Genomic DNA, 17,372 nt, shown 5'->3' with positions numbered 1-17,372 from the left:
TAATCTATGGATTTTTACAGCTAACGGCCACTAGGGGAGCTCCTAAATCTATGGATTTTACAGGTTACAGTCCACCACCTTTAACTCTATGGGCTCTATGGCCGGTCCGCGCCCCCCACCTTTAAGCGGCTCCAGCAGGTAAAGCTGGAGGCCGGAAAAGAGTGAGACAGGTAGCGCGCAAAAGTAAAAGTGGAACCGAGAGTGGTACGAGAGACAGAACGAGAGCAAGACAGACAGACATTACGAGAGCGAGACAGTTTGTCCCCGTACCACTGGTTGAAAACCACTGCTGTAGATCACTGCTGGTACGTGCGCTGGGAGCGCACCGTTTTAAGTTTGAAAGTGGAAAAGTTTGTGTGTCTGAAACGCTATGTGATACAGTACAGTTTACACAGCACAGTACATGTTCTGTAGCTACTATTGCACTAAATGGTAACACTTGAATACGTTATGCAAATATGCAACTTGTTTGTTGAAATGTTAATAAGTGGGAGCTTCCTCAAACAGCAATCTCTTTCCCGACAATCCCCTCTGTGCACGAACCCTTACATATGGTAATTAAACATTAAAACACCTGCGGCTTATAGTCCAGTGCAGCTTATATATGTACACATCATTCAATTTAGCTGCTGCGGCTTATATTCAGGTGCGCCTTATAGTCCGAAAATTACGGTAAAAGTGACATTTTAATAAGAGTTCAGTACCCATGTTATGATGAAGGACATTTATCTTAAACTCAGTACAATCAACTCTTTAGTACTACCACAAAAAAATTGTTTTTTATGTAATTCCCCATGAGAGTTGTGTATGCTGTGTACATTGTGAGGCATGTGTTTCTTTGGAATGGTCAACATCTCTTTACTTTTTCTCGGTTAGGCCACGAGGAGGCGCTGTCTCGCTTCACTCTGAAGAAGCTGCTGCTGCTGGTGTGTTTCCTGGACAAAGCCAAAGAGTCGCGACTGATTGAACACAACCCGTGTCTGTTCTGCCTGGACGCAGAGTTCAAGGTAGGCTATTTCCCAATATGTCAACAAAACATAAATAAACATTGCATGATTATTTTTATTTGATGCCAAAGGTACAGCCTATTCAAATAAACACAAATGTACTTTGGTACATGACACTATAGGACATCAGAATATCATGTTCTGGGGTATTCTTAGTAAAGAATAAAAGCTATTAAAGTAAGAAACATGGATAAATGTGATACAAATATATAAATACATGACACTCTTACTGTCAAGTTAATTTAGTCTGGCAGTGTCATACTGTGTTTACATGTCTACATTTTAGTTTAGGCCTTCTCACTGTATATATCTATTATAAGATCATTATCCACAGATGGATTTAATGATAATAATAAGAAAAATTACTTTACATCTATGTATTATCACCATACATATCTATTAACCATATAATGGGCATTCAAGGACATTATATGTTTAATCAACATATTTGGCTTACCACCCTCAGATATCAGTATTAACAGTATTAAGCATAAAATAAGTGTTACATGGCCCAATTTAAGGACAAGCTAAAGTTTAAGGTCCCATGTAATGCTTTTACGGTTATTACCCGTCCCCTTGTGTGTTATGTAGCTTTTTCTGCATGTAAACGGTCTGCAGAGTCACAAACCCTCAAAGGTACACTCTGTAGCGAGTAAAACTCTAACACAGAAAATATATATATATATATATATATATATATATATATATATATATATATATATATATATATATTAGGGCTGTCAGTCGATTAAAATATTTAATCGCATGATTGTCCATAGTTAATCGCGATTAATCGCAAATGTTGTATCTGTTCTAAATGTACCTTAGAGGTATATTTTTCAAGTTTTTAATACTCTTATCAACATATGAGTGGACAAATATGCTTTATGGAAATGTTTGTTTATTATCATTTGAACAATGACAAATATTCTCATGAACAGTAAATACAACAACCTCTGAACATGAAAGATATTCGCCTCATTTCAACCTGGAAGTGTGTGTGTGTGTGTGTGTGTGTGTGTGTGTGTGTGTGTGTGTGTGTGTGTGTGTGTGTGTGTGTGTGTGTGTGTGTGTGTGTGTGTGTGTGTGTGTGTGTGTGTGTGTGTGTGTGTGTGTGTGTGTGTGTGTGTGTGTGTGTGTGTGTGTGTGTGTGTGTGTGTGTGTGTGTGTGTGTGTGTGTGTGTGTGTGTGTGTGTGTGTGTGTGTGTGTGTGTGTAAATATAATGCGCTGTGACCCTGAGGTAATTGTCATTACTGAGTGAAGTCCAATGGTCTCCGGTGAGTCTTTCTTAAATCCTCCTACTTTTGCTTTTTGGACTTCATACAAGTGGTGTATTTCGACACAGTGGTGGCTCTGGAAGGCAATTCATAAGTGCAGTCGTTGGATGCGACCCGAATTATATCACTCAGCCCCTCGTCCTCCACAATGTTAATTGGCCTGCAAGCTGTAGCCACTAGAGATGGCAAATCCGGATCCTTTTATGGACTCAGAGTCTTATGAGTCAGTCATTGAAGAGATCCGGATCATACGAGTCATATGAGTCAGCATCACCAAGACAGTAGAAATCCTACCGGTGAAACCGAAAAGTTGTTGCATTTCACGAGCATATTAAACTGATGTTATATTAACCTCCGCTACACAGTGCCTTTTGCTTTAATACAAAATGTTGATCACAAAAAAAAAGGTTTATTTGGCGAATCTGAGTGCTGTTGACTCATGCATGAGGACGAGTCTGCTGGATCTCTGGATCTGCTGCTATATGGTTACGGCTCTGAGTCCCCACGAGTCTGCTATTTTTTGCACAGTGAGTCAGGATTTGCGAATCTCTGAGTCTGCTGTTGACTCGTGCATAATATAGCTCCCGCGGCTCTGAGTCCCCACGAGTCTGCAGGAAGTTTCACTGATCCGCGTCCCCTCCCCTGAGCCAAACGATAACTTCTGGAAGCTATCCTACTTGCTAAAGGGTAGGCAGATGGACTGGGGTACGTTGTAATGTTATTTTACATGTTATAAAGAGAGTAGCGAGTGAAGCAATTGATAGTTTTAATTTGTACGTCACACCAGGTGTAGGACTCAAAGGACTCTGGTTAAGGAGAGGGGAGACTCGTCATGACCAGCTCATTTCTAGGATCCGGGTTAATGATCCGGATGAATCAGGACTCGCCCATCTCTAGTAGCCACCCATTTAGCGATCTTTGTTGAAAGTTTGCTGCTCGTAGACATGTCCAGGCAGCTCCCTCGCACACTTTCAAGTGTGGTCTGCTGCAAGCGGGCGGCAGGAGCGGGGGTGTCGGCATCAGCAGTGTGCTTGGATTTGATAGATGGTATTTTAAACTCGCGCTCTGAAATTACGGGGCGGCCGAGGACAAAAAAATGCACATGCGTTAAGCGCGTTAAAATAATTAGTGGCGTTAATTTTTTTTCCGTTATTAACGCGTTAACTTGACAGCCCTAATATATATATATATATATATATATATATATATATATATATATACACGTATGTACCCAGAACGCCTCGTTGAAGATTTTTAATTACCAATCCGCGGAGCCGTTACGTTAAGTCCTCACACACTCAATCTTTTTTTCTCAGCTGCAGCTCCGCAGATTTCTCAGCCTGAGACGGCGGGACGCGGTGAGGCTGTGAGTCGTTGTGAGCACACACACAGACTCACAGCCAGGCTGCGGGTGTGTGTGTGCTCGGGCTGGGTTTCGCTGTGTCTCGCCGACCCCACGCAGCTACCAGGAAACCACACCAGTAAGCCAGCTCACACTGTCCGCTCCTCGCAGCAGCGAGCCTCGAAACGTCCCGCCAACACGGCACCCAGACCCCACGCAGCATTCCCATCTGTTTGTCATTACTGGTGCCATTTTCTGGTTGCCAACGCCATTTTAACACATAATCACTGATGTTCCGCTGCAGCGTTTCCGCCAGGGGGGGCGTCTTGCCGTCATTTGAAAAAAAAAAAAATAATTCGAGAGAAGATCGAGAGTTTTCATAGCTTGAAATGACGAAAAGGAAAAAGGACAAGGACATCCCTCTGTTGGAGGGGCAAAGGAGTCTGGTGGGATTATTTTCGCCGCCAGCAAAGTGTGTTCCTGTGACGGAAAGTTTACTGCCGGCGAGTCTTGACGGGCGGTGCTAGTGGAGCACGCGCGTCAACTGCGAGCGCCGGAACCTCGCAGCTGCAAAACTGAGGCTCCGTGGTAAACTGTGGTCAAAATGAAGAGCCGTTTAGGAGCCGAAAGAGCCGACTCTTCTTAGTGAGGCGAGCCAAATGATCCGGGTCATTAAAAAGAGCCGGAATTCCTATCACTAATACGTAAAGAGATAGTATCTATAAAGGGACGGCTCAATTCAAAATTCAAGTCACGTGCCTTATGTTGTTTCCTTCTCAGATGAGTAAAGACCTGCTCCTGGCCTTCTCCAGGGACTTCCTAAGCGGAGAGGGGATCCTCCCCCGCCACCTGGGCTACCTGGGGTTACCAGTCTCCCACGTGCAGACGCCCCTGGACGAGTTCAACTTCGCTGTGAAGAACTTAGCGGTTGACTTGAAATGCGGCATACGTCTAGTGTGAGTGACACAGCCTGAATTGAAATGTGATGCTCTGATTCCTGTTGGGATATCCGCTTTTCTCCGAGTTCAGGCTCAGCAACAGGGCAGTTTCCCTGCAGCTCTGAAGGATCCAGTGTTCAACAGAAAAGAGGGATTTCCTCCCTAGGATTCTCACTGAAGGATGTTCTCTCTTACTGCCTTGCCAATGTCAAAGTATTGCACTCATGTAGTTCATTCTCACATGTTTGTGTGTGGATTTTCTGTCTTGTATTGAAGTTAAAATAAGTGATGGCAAGGACCACACTTGCCCACCTTGAGACTTCAAAAGTCGGGGTCTTGGTAAGGCCAGGGCTGTATATCAATATTATATTGTTATATGAGAGTAGAATTGATTTATTTTGGATATCTTTCCAAATATCCTAGCATTACATAAATGTTGTATCTTTTCCAGTTTTAAAGGCTGCATTTGAGTCATATCCATCAATGAATTTACCTCACATTTTCACCTGTTTCTCATTATATCCACATTAGCACTGATTATTGCCAAAAAAGCAACACTACATTATCCTCACAAAATCGATATAGTAATATTCGATCAAAAGTAAAGTTTTTTTCTCCATATCACCCAGCCATGTTCTTGGTGTGTTTCTTTCATTCGGTTGACTTGGAAAGATTGAATGGTAACTCAGTGAAACCACATTTTACGTTTAATACTAATATTCCACATCTCTGGCAGGAATCAATGGTATAAATGAACATTCAATATTTTTTTTTTAATTCAATAATTTCATTTATTTGTTGTTTCTGCCCATTACAGAGCCCTTTGCATACCTAATTAATTGAAAAATCCATACCATCTCAATCAATAGCTGCTATTGTATTACAATCAAAGCCAGGGCGCCATCACAGGCTGTTTACCCAGTAACATGCAGGAAATTATACTGAATATTATCTCGGTCAAAATGTTAAACATATGTACTCAAGTAGCTTTTTTCAAACTTGTTTCCTGCAAAAATGAATGACTTTTTTGCTTTCATATCCAAATGTTTCATCAAAAAGTGTTTGTAGACTGTTGTCATTAGTGATTTGGGTCTCAAAACATCAGCATTCAATGATTTTACAGTGCTTAAAGTTGCCAGGTAAGGCAGAAAAAGATTCTTGTGCAGCGTAATTATGAAGTATTTTTCTCATGTTGGGTTTCGCAGGCGTGTGATGGAGCTCCTCATCCAGGACTGGAGCATGTCGGCCAAACTCCGCCTGCCAGCCATCAGCCGCCTGCAGAAGGTCCACAACGTCGACATGGCTCTGCAAGTGCTCAAAAGCAAGGGGGTGGACCTCAAAGATGAACATGGTAATTCAAATGTTCTTCCTGAGCAAACTGCAAAACAGAGACTCTAAACCTGGAAGAATGTTTGTCCTCCACTAAATGATACGTTTTTATGTTCACGCGTGATGTCTTCTTTAAAAGATGTGTTACATAGTTTAATTGTTTTATTTTGACATTTTCCATTTCAGCATGAACATCTGCCATTTCACTGTTACCGCTTTCGTGTTTGATCACAAACAGCTACTGTTGCTCAGCAGCGCAGCGACATCATCGGACTGCTTGGCCTGTTATGTGACAGCGCGTTTGTGTGATTTTGCACAAGTGAACATGTGTGACTAAGCAGTCCACGATGAAGGGAAGTGCTTCACAAACATCAAGGAAATACAAAAATTAAATACTAACTTTGCCTGCCACTAAATACCTAAGAAGAAAAAATAAATAATATATTTAAGCAATAGCTCACGACAGGCCGTAGTATATGGTCATTACAGTTAAGGGGCGTGGTTCGGCCCGACGCGAAGCGGAAAAGCAAACTGCATGCAGTTTGCTTTTCTGCCAAACTGTATACAGTTAAATCGACCGGACTTCTTTTCTGCAGATGTGAGCGTCCTTAACAACGATCAATAAGTCCTTGCTGCACATTATCCCTTACATGTTTCCATCTTAAGCTTTGTTAGTTAGTTAGTTAGTTTCGTAACGGACGTAATGTAACGGTTGTAATGGTAACTGTTGTAACGGTTCTAGCTTTTCTCAGACGTGGAGGCATACTGACTTGTTGTGAAAAGTAACTACAATTCTACCCGTGATATACGCGCAATATATCACGGCTAAGAACCAATCAGATTGCTTGATTTGACTTGTCTGTTTTTATAAATATATGTATAGCATATTTTATATTAGGCTGCACTTACTACAAATAATTAGTTAAAGGGGACCTATCATGCAAAATGCACTTTTGTACGTCTTTTATACATGAATATGTGTCCCCGGTGTTCCAGGGAACTCACCAAGTGTCAGAAAACACAACACCTCTCTTTTCCTCCATACCCAAATCTCTTAAAAAGGGGCTGCAACGGATCTGATACAGACTGATCCAGATTTGAACACTTCTATGACGTCACAGAAGTGGCGCTACGGCTATTGGGCCAACTCCACCAATCAGGAGGAGACAGCCACGGACATTGCCGTTTGAAAGCGCTGGAGACGCTGCAGTACATATGCCAGGCCTGTAGATGGTGCTGTTCTCACAGAATCAGCCCATGAAAAGACAGTGTGAAATTGAGCGAAATGAGGAATGGCTAAAATGCATGATCTGTTTGGTATTTTGAAAAATAAAAAGTATAAATATGCCTTATATAGGTATGGTCCTACACTATATTATTCAAATATAGCATGATAGGTCCACTTTAAGTTCACGACACTTGTTCCTAAAGCTCAAAACAATGTCTTTTTAATTATTGTTCCTTTGGTCAAACCTCAAAATATTTAATTTGCAATAATAGGAATTGCATTAAAGCAGTGTAATCCTCACAATATTAAAGGATGTTTTGAAATTTTTGATAGCCAATGATTTGAGTGCAATAAACTTAATTTGATTTCACTTCCAGGCTCGAACATTGATTCCAGAGACGTTGTGGATGGACACAGAGAGAAGACTCTGAGCCTCTTGTGGAAAATCATCTTTGCGTTTCATGTGTGTACACTTTCTAATAGGGCACAACATTTTGATACAATGTTCACCTGTGGGAATGAGTTAATTGATATGCTGTACATCAAATGATCCTTAAGGTGGAGGTGATTCTGGATGGGGAACAGATGAGAGAGGAAATTGGCTTCCTGAAGAAATCCTTGAGGGCCAAGCGGAGGTTGGCGTGCCTGAGGGCCGACCGGGGTCTTCAGCCGAGTCCTGCAAAGAGCCAGGCGCCGTACCAACACAGCAGCTCCAAGATCACCCTGCTGATGGACTGGGTCCACGCTGTGTGTGACTTCTACAATCTGAAGGTGAGTTTTACACATTGAATTTCAGCCCAGACTTTCTAGTTGAATGAAGTTTGCTAGTAGCCAGGATGCAGTGATACTCTGTTTCTGTGCTGCACAAATATACACACATTTGCTCTCCACAACAACTGTTTAATATTTATAAAAACATAACATTTTTGTTGCTGTGTTTTTTAGTTTTGTCTTGTTCCTGTTATGTTCCCGTTTTTGTCTATTCCTTTGAATTGTTTGACACTTCCTCTTGTTTTAGGTACTACCTTCGGCCCCAATAAAATAAAAAAAAATACACTTTTTAAAAGTAACAAGAAACAAAAAACGTTTTTGTCTACAAAACAAAATTGAACTCATTATACACTATACTATAGTCAAAGTGTCTTTACCACATATTAACCTAATCACCAGAAGAAATATCAAATGCCTAGAGTTAGGGGTGGGCGATATGACGATATATCGTCGAGACGATATTAGGTCTCCACGATATGCCTTTTCAGAGATATCATATCTATCGTGATACAGAGAGTCACTCAGTCATAGAATGTGAGTGCTGTGAGTGCACCAGGGTAGGATTTTCATGACGGCCATGCCGTCATTGCCCCTCGGTCTGGCCGTGAAGCCCCGAAAATAATTGTACGTCCTACGGCCACCATGGCCTACCCCTGATACTGTTAAAATCTCGAAGTTGCTTTAAAAGCGTCAGAACAGTGGTTTCTGAACTGCGTTATGTTGCGTCCACAACGGACGCAATGCGAATATTCTCATCGCTCTAACCGCTGGAGTTTCACCGCGGCTGTCAGCTGTGTTTACTCCTGTCATTCAAAAAGGACGTGCTGGAGAGGGGGCGGGGCTTATATCCATGTAAATACTGTGGTGGAAACAAACTACGACAAAATTAACCTATTTTACCATGATTTAATTGTAATAAACCAAGCTTTCTAGTCAGGATTCAGACAGTATTGCACTTCATTTATTGTATTGGTTGATTCTGTTGGCTTATAATTTATTTTATCAAAGGTATTTATATTGTTTTTCCCTTTTTGAAACGGATGTTCAGTTATGCTAAAGTCTTTGATTGCACTTCAAGTCTAAAGTTTACATTTTAATTGTTTGGCACTGACTTTTCCTCATTGATGTTTTATGTTTTACTTCGGCCTAGTTACGTTTTACTCTCCTTTTCATGTTTATTGATGTTACATCACTGCAAGTGCTACCTAAAACAGAAAGTGCATTTTTATACTTTGAAACTGCCTTGAATATTTTATTTTATTTAGCAAGAGAGTGAACTTTACTTGGTGAAGAAACCAGTGTTAACGTTTGTTGTGTAGGATGTAGGCCTACCTACTTGAACACTGAGGAAGCCATATCAAAATTCCTGTTGAATTGTTCATTCAGGGATTCATTGCAGAATTAAAACCAGCTTGCAATGGTATCTTGGTCTGTTACTTCTTTTTATTTTAGTTTTTGTTACCTTGTAGGTGCTTGTACTGTTAAGTAACTTGAAAAATAACCATAATAACCAACATGAAAAAATATCGGGATAAATATCGTCTATCGTGATACTGCTCGAAAAATATCGGGATATTATATTTTTCAATATCGCCCACCCCTACCTAGAATCTTTCTCAGTACTTTTTATTTCCCTAGGCAATCACAATCATACAATTCCTCACAAGTGCTTCCTTAATAAAACGTTACGTGTGTCTGTGCAGGTGGAGAACTTCACCGTGTCGTTCTCGGATGGCCGCGTCCTCTGCTACCTCATCCACCACTACCACCCGGGCCTGCTGCCAGAGAGGGCCGTCAGTCACAGCACCACTCAGACGGTGGAGTGTTCGCCGAGGGGACGCCTGGAGCTCAACTGCTCAGGCAGCGACTCTGACAACTCCTTTGACTGCCCGTCCACGGGACTGAACGGTACTTGTGTGGGGTGTCTTCAGGGCAAATGTCTGCATTAGTACATTGCTTGAACTGAAACATTTAGGGTGCAATTTTTAAGAAAGTATTTTCAGATTGATAAGGATGCAAAGAGATATCCCAAAAAAAAAATGTGATTCATATTTTAACAGAATGAAACAAGTATTTTTAAACTTGCTTTATTTAATATTCAGGGGTCTGTGTCTAAAAGTAACCAGCTGGGGATGTTTCATGGTAATATCCTTTAGCTAAATATTATAACCTTTAACCTGAAGAGTCTCCCTTTTTTAAGAGAATCTGAAGACATTGGAGATACCGCAACAGACTGGTGATGACTTTATCGGTTATTTTTGTGAACAGGCCCAGACTCTCCGTCTGTGGAGTTCAAAGAGCTCCTGGAGAATGAGAAGAATAACTTCAGACAGGTCAACACTGCAGTTTCTTACCTGGGCGGAGTTCCTGCCATGATCAACCCAGCGGACATGTCCAACACCATCCCCAACGAGAAGGTGAGCGCAGACAGGTTTCCTCCTCCCTCTGCGGGAACACAGATCATAGGTTTTTAAAAAAAATGCAGATTGTAAGAAGCTGCTTAACATTCCAGTTAATATTTACAGTGCATAATACATTTTACATTGCAGCAGACTATTGCATGGAAGCCCACCACAGCTTAGCTTCTAGTATTGTTCATGTTCATAAATATCCCTTCATAGGTTTAGCCCCAAAGTTATGTTTTGCTTTAAGGCACAATAAAAGGACCATAACAGTGGTTTTGCAAAAATATGCCCAATAAATCCTAGGAGCTTACAATGTCTTCACTGTGCAATATCAACTGGCTTTAACTTTGGTCATAACATATTTGTAAACTCTGTAAATAGAGTGTGATGAAATGCTACACCTCCACCTTCATCCTCATCTGTTTATTTCCAGGTTGTGATGTCTTACCTTTCCTTCCTGTGTGCTCGTCTTCTGGACCTTCGGAACGAAACCAGAGCCGCTCGAGTCATACAGGCCGCCTGGAGGAAATACAGGTTAAAGAAAGACTTGCAGCTCTACAAGGTGGGTTCAGTGTTTGGTACAGCTGGTTAGTGCTGGAGTTTGACTTCTTTTCGATTTATTTTAGCAAATTGAAATCAGTCGTGGGTGAGACCATTTTTGTCTGGATGGAATCATACTTAATCTAAAGCCAATTTTCAACTTTTTTGTGCTTGATTTTCTTTTCCTGATTTCTTTTCTATAGTTTTTAGTTTTTACACAAAAAACACTGTTTCCATGTGGAAAACAGGTGGAAAACCGCTGTTTGATATATGAAGTACATGCATGTACAATTTGTTATTTAATTAAACATACTGTGCAAAAGTCATATTTTTTATTATACTTAATGATTACATTTCAAGAAAATGTATTTCTAAAGTAAATGGAAAGATACACCTGATTTAAAACTGCAAAGAAAAGAAAGTATTTTTTTGTACTGAAACACAGAAAAGTATAAAAACTTAAAAATTATCAACAGTCATGTTTGACTTTTGTCTGGTTATAGGAAAGAAACATGGCTGCTGCGAAGATCCAGCTGGTTGTGAGGAGTTTTCTCCAGAAGCGCAGAGCTAAGAGACAGAACCAAGCTGTCATTATCATCCAATCAGTCTGGAGAGGTTATGAGGTCCGCAACAGGCTGAGGCTAAAAAAACAGGCCCAACTTCAAGCTCTACAGCATGAAGCTGCAACTGTCATTCAGGTAGGTGTTAGCATTATGAAAAGGATTGTTAACCAATATTAAAGACAAAATTCTACATGTACACCTAAGAGTTTTTCATAAATTATGTATAAAGGATTAAAATACTAGTCATTGCAGTAGAAGTAAAATGGTACGCAATTTGTATTCTCAAATGGCTTTAACTTGTTGAACAACACATTGATGTTGACCTGTATTTAAATACTGTCTAGCCAACATTTACAACTGTTTCCTTTGTATTTATTTATATAAACCTAACAGCAATTTTATCATGAAGCCTGTTGTGTAATTGGTCTTTGAATATATTCCCCATACAGGCCCAGTGGAGGATGTTTTCGTGTATGAGGGGTTTCCAACGTCTCAGATACTACACCATTGTTGTCCAAGCACAATGGCGAATGAGGAGTGCAGCCTCTGCTTATAGGAGAATATCCTGGGCGGCAACTGTCATTCAGAAGCACTCTAGAGCATGGGCTCTGGCAAAAAGAGACCTTGAACATTATCTTCACCTTAGAGCTGCAGTCATGAAAATACAAAGAGGGTACAGAAGATGGAAAACCCAGAAAACGGAGAAGGAAAACTGTGCTGCCAAAGTGATACAAACTGTGTTCAGGAAATGGTACGAGGACCAAATGGCTGGGAAAACAGCTGCTGCTGTAAAGATTCAGTCTTGGTACAGAATGCAGACGTGTCTCCATCAATACAAAAAGATAAAGAGAAGCACTGAGCTCATTCAAGCCCAGTACAGAGGTCATGCACAGAGGCGCTGCTTTCAGATGTTAAAACTACAGCACCACGCGGCTATTGTCATTCAAAGTGCCTACAGGGGGCATGCTGTCAGAAAACAGGTGGCAGAGATGAGATGTGCAGCTGTCCTAATCCAGAGCTGGTTCAGGGCCTCCGTCGAAAGGAAAGTGTTATTGAGGATGAAATGTGCTGCAATTACCATACAGGCAGCCTATCGTGCGAAAGTGGCTCGAGAGGCCCTGAAAAAACAGCACAAGGCAGCAACAGTAATCCAGACAGCTTTCAGGAAGCATGCTACCCAAAGGCGCTACCTTGTCCTGAGACAAGCTGCAGCTGTGATACAGCAAAAGTACAGAGCCACAATTTTGGCTCGTAAGACAAAGAAGGATTATGATGCCTTTAGGAATGCTGCACTTGCCTTACAAGCTCACTGGAGAGGCAGAGCTGACAGGAAGAGGATGGAGAAGCGGCATCGGTGTGCCACTCTGATACAGGCGCATTACCGTCGGCACAAATCGCAAGCAGAGTACAGGTCCAAGAAGGCCTGTGCTTTGGTTGTACAGCGTCACTACAGAGCTTATGTTGCTGCAAAGGAAATGAGAAAAACATACCTGAGCATGAGAGCAGCCTGTATTACACTCCAGGCTGCCTTCAGAGGCATGAGAGTTAGGAAAGAGCTGAGGAAAAATCATAAGGCAGCCACTGTCATTCAGTCCTCAGTTAGGATGTTTATATGTCGGAAACGGTATTTCCTCCACCAAAGTGCAGCGATTGTCATTCAAAGTCAATACAGAGCTCTTCTGTTATGCAAGGCACAGCAAAAAGAATACATAGCGCTAAAGCTGGCGACCTTAAAGATACAAGCTGCCTATCGTGGATATAAATTGAGAGAAGATCTAAAGAAGAGGCACAACGCTGCCAAAGCAATCCAAGCTCAGTTCAGGATGCACATGATGCGTATGGCCTACCTTGCAACCAAGTGTGCTGCCATCATTGTTCAGCAACGCTATAGGGCCAACATGCTCAGAGATCAGCAGATGCAGAGGTACAGAACAATGAAATCTGCCGCTGTAGTTATCCAGGCAGCCTATCGTGGCCAAAGGGCCAGAAGGAAGATTGTAGAGATGCATCAAGCTGCTACAATCATTCAGAGGAAGTTACTTACTATTCGGGATAGAAGTAGGTTCCTAGCTCTTAAAGCAGCAGTTCTTGTTTGTCAGCAGATGTACAGAGCGGTGACTCTGGCAAGAAAAGACTGGTTGGTCTATATGTCAAAGCGCAGGGCAGTAATTTGTCTGCAGGCAGCCTACAGAGGATGTAAGGTCAGAAAGCAGTTGCGTATCCAACATTCGGCAGCTATAACAATTCAGTCTCACTTCCGAAAGTATCAGCAGAGAACTTACTACAAGACCCTCTGCCGGGCTGTCAGTGTTTTGCAAGCACATTACAGAGCCAACAAGAAAATGAGAGAGGAGATGAAAGCCCTCAGGACCATGAGAAATAAGGCTGTTGTACTACAAGCTGCATTCCGAGGAATGACATCCAGACGAATTGTCAAACGAAGGCGTCAGGCTGCCATTGTTATCCAGAGGGCTTACAGAGCCCACTGTGAACACCAACTTTATCGGACCTTAAAATCCTCCATTCTTACCATTCAGCGAAGGTATCGGGCCAGTGTGGCAGCAAAGGAACAAATGGAAAAATACCAAAGGGTGCGCAGTGCTGCTGTTGTTATCCAGGCAGCACACAGAGGCAATCGAGTCAGAAAGGAGGTGGCTCGTTGGCATCACGCTGCCACTGTGATCCAGTCTGCGTTCAGGAAGTACAGAAAGGAAGTTAAATTCCAGGCCATGCGTCTGTCCGCCATTATCATCCAGAGATACTATCGCTCCTGTATTCTTCAGAGGCAAGAAAGAAGAGCCTTCTTGAACTTGAAGAAATCAACTATCACCCTTCAGGCAGCTTTCAGAGGTCATCGTGTGCGAAGCAGACTTGCCAAAATGCACAGGGCAGCTACTGTCATTCAAGCTAACTTCAAGAGGCATAAAGAGCAATCAGCCTTCAGGAAACAACGCTGGGCAGCCTGTGTCTTACAGCAGAGGTTTAGAGCTCAGAGACGGAGAAATGCTGACATACAACATTATCAAAAGTGCAGAAAAGCGGCTATTGTGTTACAAGCTGCATATCGTGAAATGAAATCCAGACAACTTGTCAAACGAAGGCATCAGGCTGCCATTGTTATCCAGAGGGCTTACAGAGCCCACTGTGAACACCAGCAGTATCAGACTCTAAAATCTTCAGTTCTCACCATTCAGCGAAGGTATCGGGCCACTGTAGCTGCAAAAGAACAGATGCAAAAATACCAAAGGATGCGCAGTGCTGCTGTTGTTATCCAGGCAGCATGCAGGGGCAATCAAGTCAGAAAGGAGGTGGCTCATTGGCATCACGCTGCCACTGTGATCCAGTCTGCATTCAGGAAGCACAGAGAGGAAGTCCAATTCCAGGCCATGCGTCTGTCTGCCATTATCATCCAGAGATACTATCGCTCCTGTATTCTGCAAAGACAGGACAGAGAAAAGTTCCTGAAAGCGAGACATTCTGTCATTATCCTTCAAGCAGCTTTCAGAGGTCATCGTGTGCGAACTAGAGTTGGCAAAATGCACAGGGCAGCTACTGTCATTCAAGCTAACTTTAAGAAGCATAATCAGCAGTCAGCCTTCAGGAAACAACGCTGGGCAGCCTGTGTCTTACAGCAGAGGTTTAGAGCTCAGAGACGGAGAAATGCTGACATAAAACATTATCAGGAGGTCAGGAAAGCTGTTATTGTTTTACAAGCCGCCTTCCGTGGGCTGAAGACCAGAAGAATCATCAAACAAAGACTTCATGCCGCCTGTGTTGTCCAGAGAGCTTACAGATGTTTCTTCGAACGCAAACAATATGTGAAATTGAAGTTTTCTGTCCTTGCTATTCAGCGAAAACATCGGGCTTCTGTTGCAGCTAAAGCTCAAAGAATGCAATATGTGGAAATGCGCAATGCATCCATTACTATTCAGTCGGCATACAGAGGGTGGAAAGTCAGAAAGGAGGTGGCTCGTTGGCATCATGCTGCCACTCTGATCCAGTCTGCGTTCAGGAAGTACAGAGAGGAAGTTAAATTCCAGGCCATGCGTCTGTCCGCCATTATCATCCAGAGATACTATCGCTCCTGTATTCTTCAGAGGCAAGAAAGAGGAGCCTTCCTGAACTTGAAGAAATCAACTATCACCCTTCAGGCAGCTTTCAGAGGTCATCGTGTGCGAAGCAGACTTGCCAAAATGCACAGGGCAGCTACTGTCATTCAAGCTAACTTCAAGAGGCATAAAGAGCAATCAGCCTTCAGGAAACAACGCTGGGCAGCCTGTGTCTTACAGCAGAGGTTTAGAGCTCAGAGACGGAGAAATGCTGACATACAACATTATCAAAAGTGCAGAAAAGCGGCTATTGTGTTACAAGCTGCATATCGTGAAATGAAATCCAGACAACTTGTCAAACGAAGGCATCAGGCTGCCATTGTTATCCAGAGGGCTTACAGAGCCCACTGTGAACACCAGCAGTATCAGACTCTAAAATCTTCAGTTCTCACCATTCAGCGAAGGTATCGGGCCACTGTAGCTGCAAAAGAACAGATGCAAAAATACCAAAGGATGCGCAGTGCTGCTGTTGTTATCCAGGCAGCATGCAGGGGCAATCAAGTCAGAAAGGAGGTGGCTCATTGGCATCACGCTGCCACTGTGATCCAGTCTGCATTCAGGAAGCACAGAGAGGAAGTCCAATTCCAGGCCATGCGTCTGTCTGCCATTATCATCCAGAGATACTATCGCTCCTGTATTCTGCAAAGACAGGACAGAGAAAAGTTCCTGAAAGCGAGACATTCTGTCATTATCCTTCAAGCAGCTTTCAGAGGTCATCGTGTGCGAACTAGAGTTGGCAAAATGCACAGGGCAGCTACTGTCATTCAAGCTAACTTTAAGAAGCATAATCAGCAGTCAGCCTTCAGGAAACAACGCTGGGCAGCCTGTGTCTTACAGCAGAGGTTTAGAGCTCAGAGACGGAGAAATGCTGACATAAAACATTATCAGGAGGTCAGGAAAGCTGTTATTGTTTTACAAGCCGCCTTCCGTGGGCTGAAGACCAGAAGAATCATCAAACAAAGACTTCATGCCGCCTGTGTTGTCCAGAGAGCTTACAGATGTTTCTTCGAACGCAAACAATATGTGAAATTGAAGTTTTCTGTCCTTGCTATTCAGCGAAAATATCGGGCTTCTGTTGCAGCTAAAGCTCAAAGAATGCAATATGTGGAAATGCGCAATGCATCCATTACTATTCAGTCGGCATACAGAGGGTGGAAAGTCAGAAAGGAGGTGGCTCGTTGGCATCATGCTGCCACTCTGATCCAGTCTGCGTTCAGGAAGTACAGAGAGGAAGTCAAATTCCAGGCCATGCGTCTGTCCGCCATTATCATCCAGAGATACTATCGCTCCTGTATTCTTCAGAGGCAAGAAAGAGGAGCCTTCCTGAACTTGAAGAAATCAACTATCACCCTTCAGGCAGCTTTCAGAAGCTGGTGTGTCAGGACGGATATAAGTCGACAAAATCAAGCCGCCATTGTAATCCAGTCGTGCTGGAGATGCTCTGTGCAGAAGCGTATCTTCCAGAGGAAGCGGGAAACTGCTGTGAAGCTTCAGCGGCGGGTCCGGGCAGTGCAGCTCGGCAGGTTGGAGAGGAACAACTACATCCGAATGAAGAAGGCTACCATCACACTTCAAACACACTGCAGAGCCTGGATTATAAGACGACAGGTACGTTTGCTAGGAAGTTTCACACCTTTCAGGCAGCCTTTATTTGGTATTCACTAATCTTGTAGACATGTTACATTGCTCATAACAGATTATCATCACATATTTTAAGAAATAAGAAGATCATATCGTTGTGAGAGAAAATGTAATTAAACCACTGTCTGCCTGGAAAGATGCTGACTACATTAACATCTGATATGTTGTGAACGTGCCAGTAGGCTACACAAAAAAAGCTCACCTTCCTTTACATTCTATTT

At 42.6% G+C, this 17,372-nt stretch overlaps 1 protein-coding gene across 1 annotated transcript in view; it reads left to right on the top strand.

Moving 5' to 3' along the window:
* aspm (assembly factor for spindle microtubules) overlaps window positions 1-17,372 on the top strand; it is a 35,479-nt gene that overhangs the window by 12,803 nt on the left and 5,304 nt on the right. The window contains exons 10-19 of the mRNA XM_079667982.1: window positions 877-1,007; window positions 4,408-4,583; window positions 5,771-5,916; window positions 7,500-7,585; window positions 7,681-7,893; window positions 9,597-9,801; window positions 10,162-10,310; window positions 10,732-10,860; window positions 11,342-11,536; window positions 11,851-17,118. Of these exons, the coding sequence (XP_079524108.1) occupies window positions 877-1,007; window positions 4,408-4,583; window positions 5,771-5,916; window positions 7,500-7,585; window positions 7,681-7,893; window positions 9,597-9,801; window positions 10,162-10,310; window positions 10,732-10,860; window positions 11,342-11,536; window positions 11,851-17,118 (6,698 nt within the window). The remainder of the gene's footprint in view (window positions 1-876; window positions 1,008-4,407; window positions 4,584-5,770; window positions 5,917-7,499; window positions 7,586-7,680; window positions 7,894-9,596; window positions 9,802-10,161; window positions 10,311-10,731; window positions 10,861-11,341; window positions 11,537-11,850; window positions 17,119-17,372) is intronic.

This window comes from Notothenia rossii (genome assembly GCF_949606895.1).
Source record: "Notothenia rossii genome assembly, chromosome: 1".
NCBI classification, from domain to species: domain Eukaryota; kingdom Metazoa; phylum Chordata; class Actinopteri; order Perciformes; family Nototheniidae; genus Notothenia; species Notothenia rossii.
This window is presented reverse-complemented; position numbering and strand designations above follow the sequence as displayed.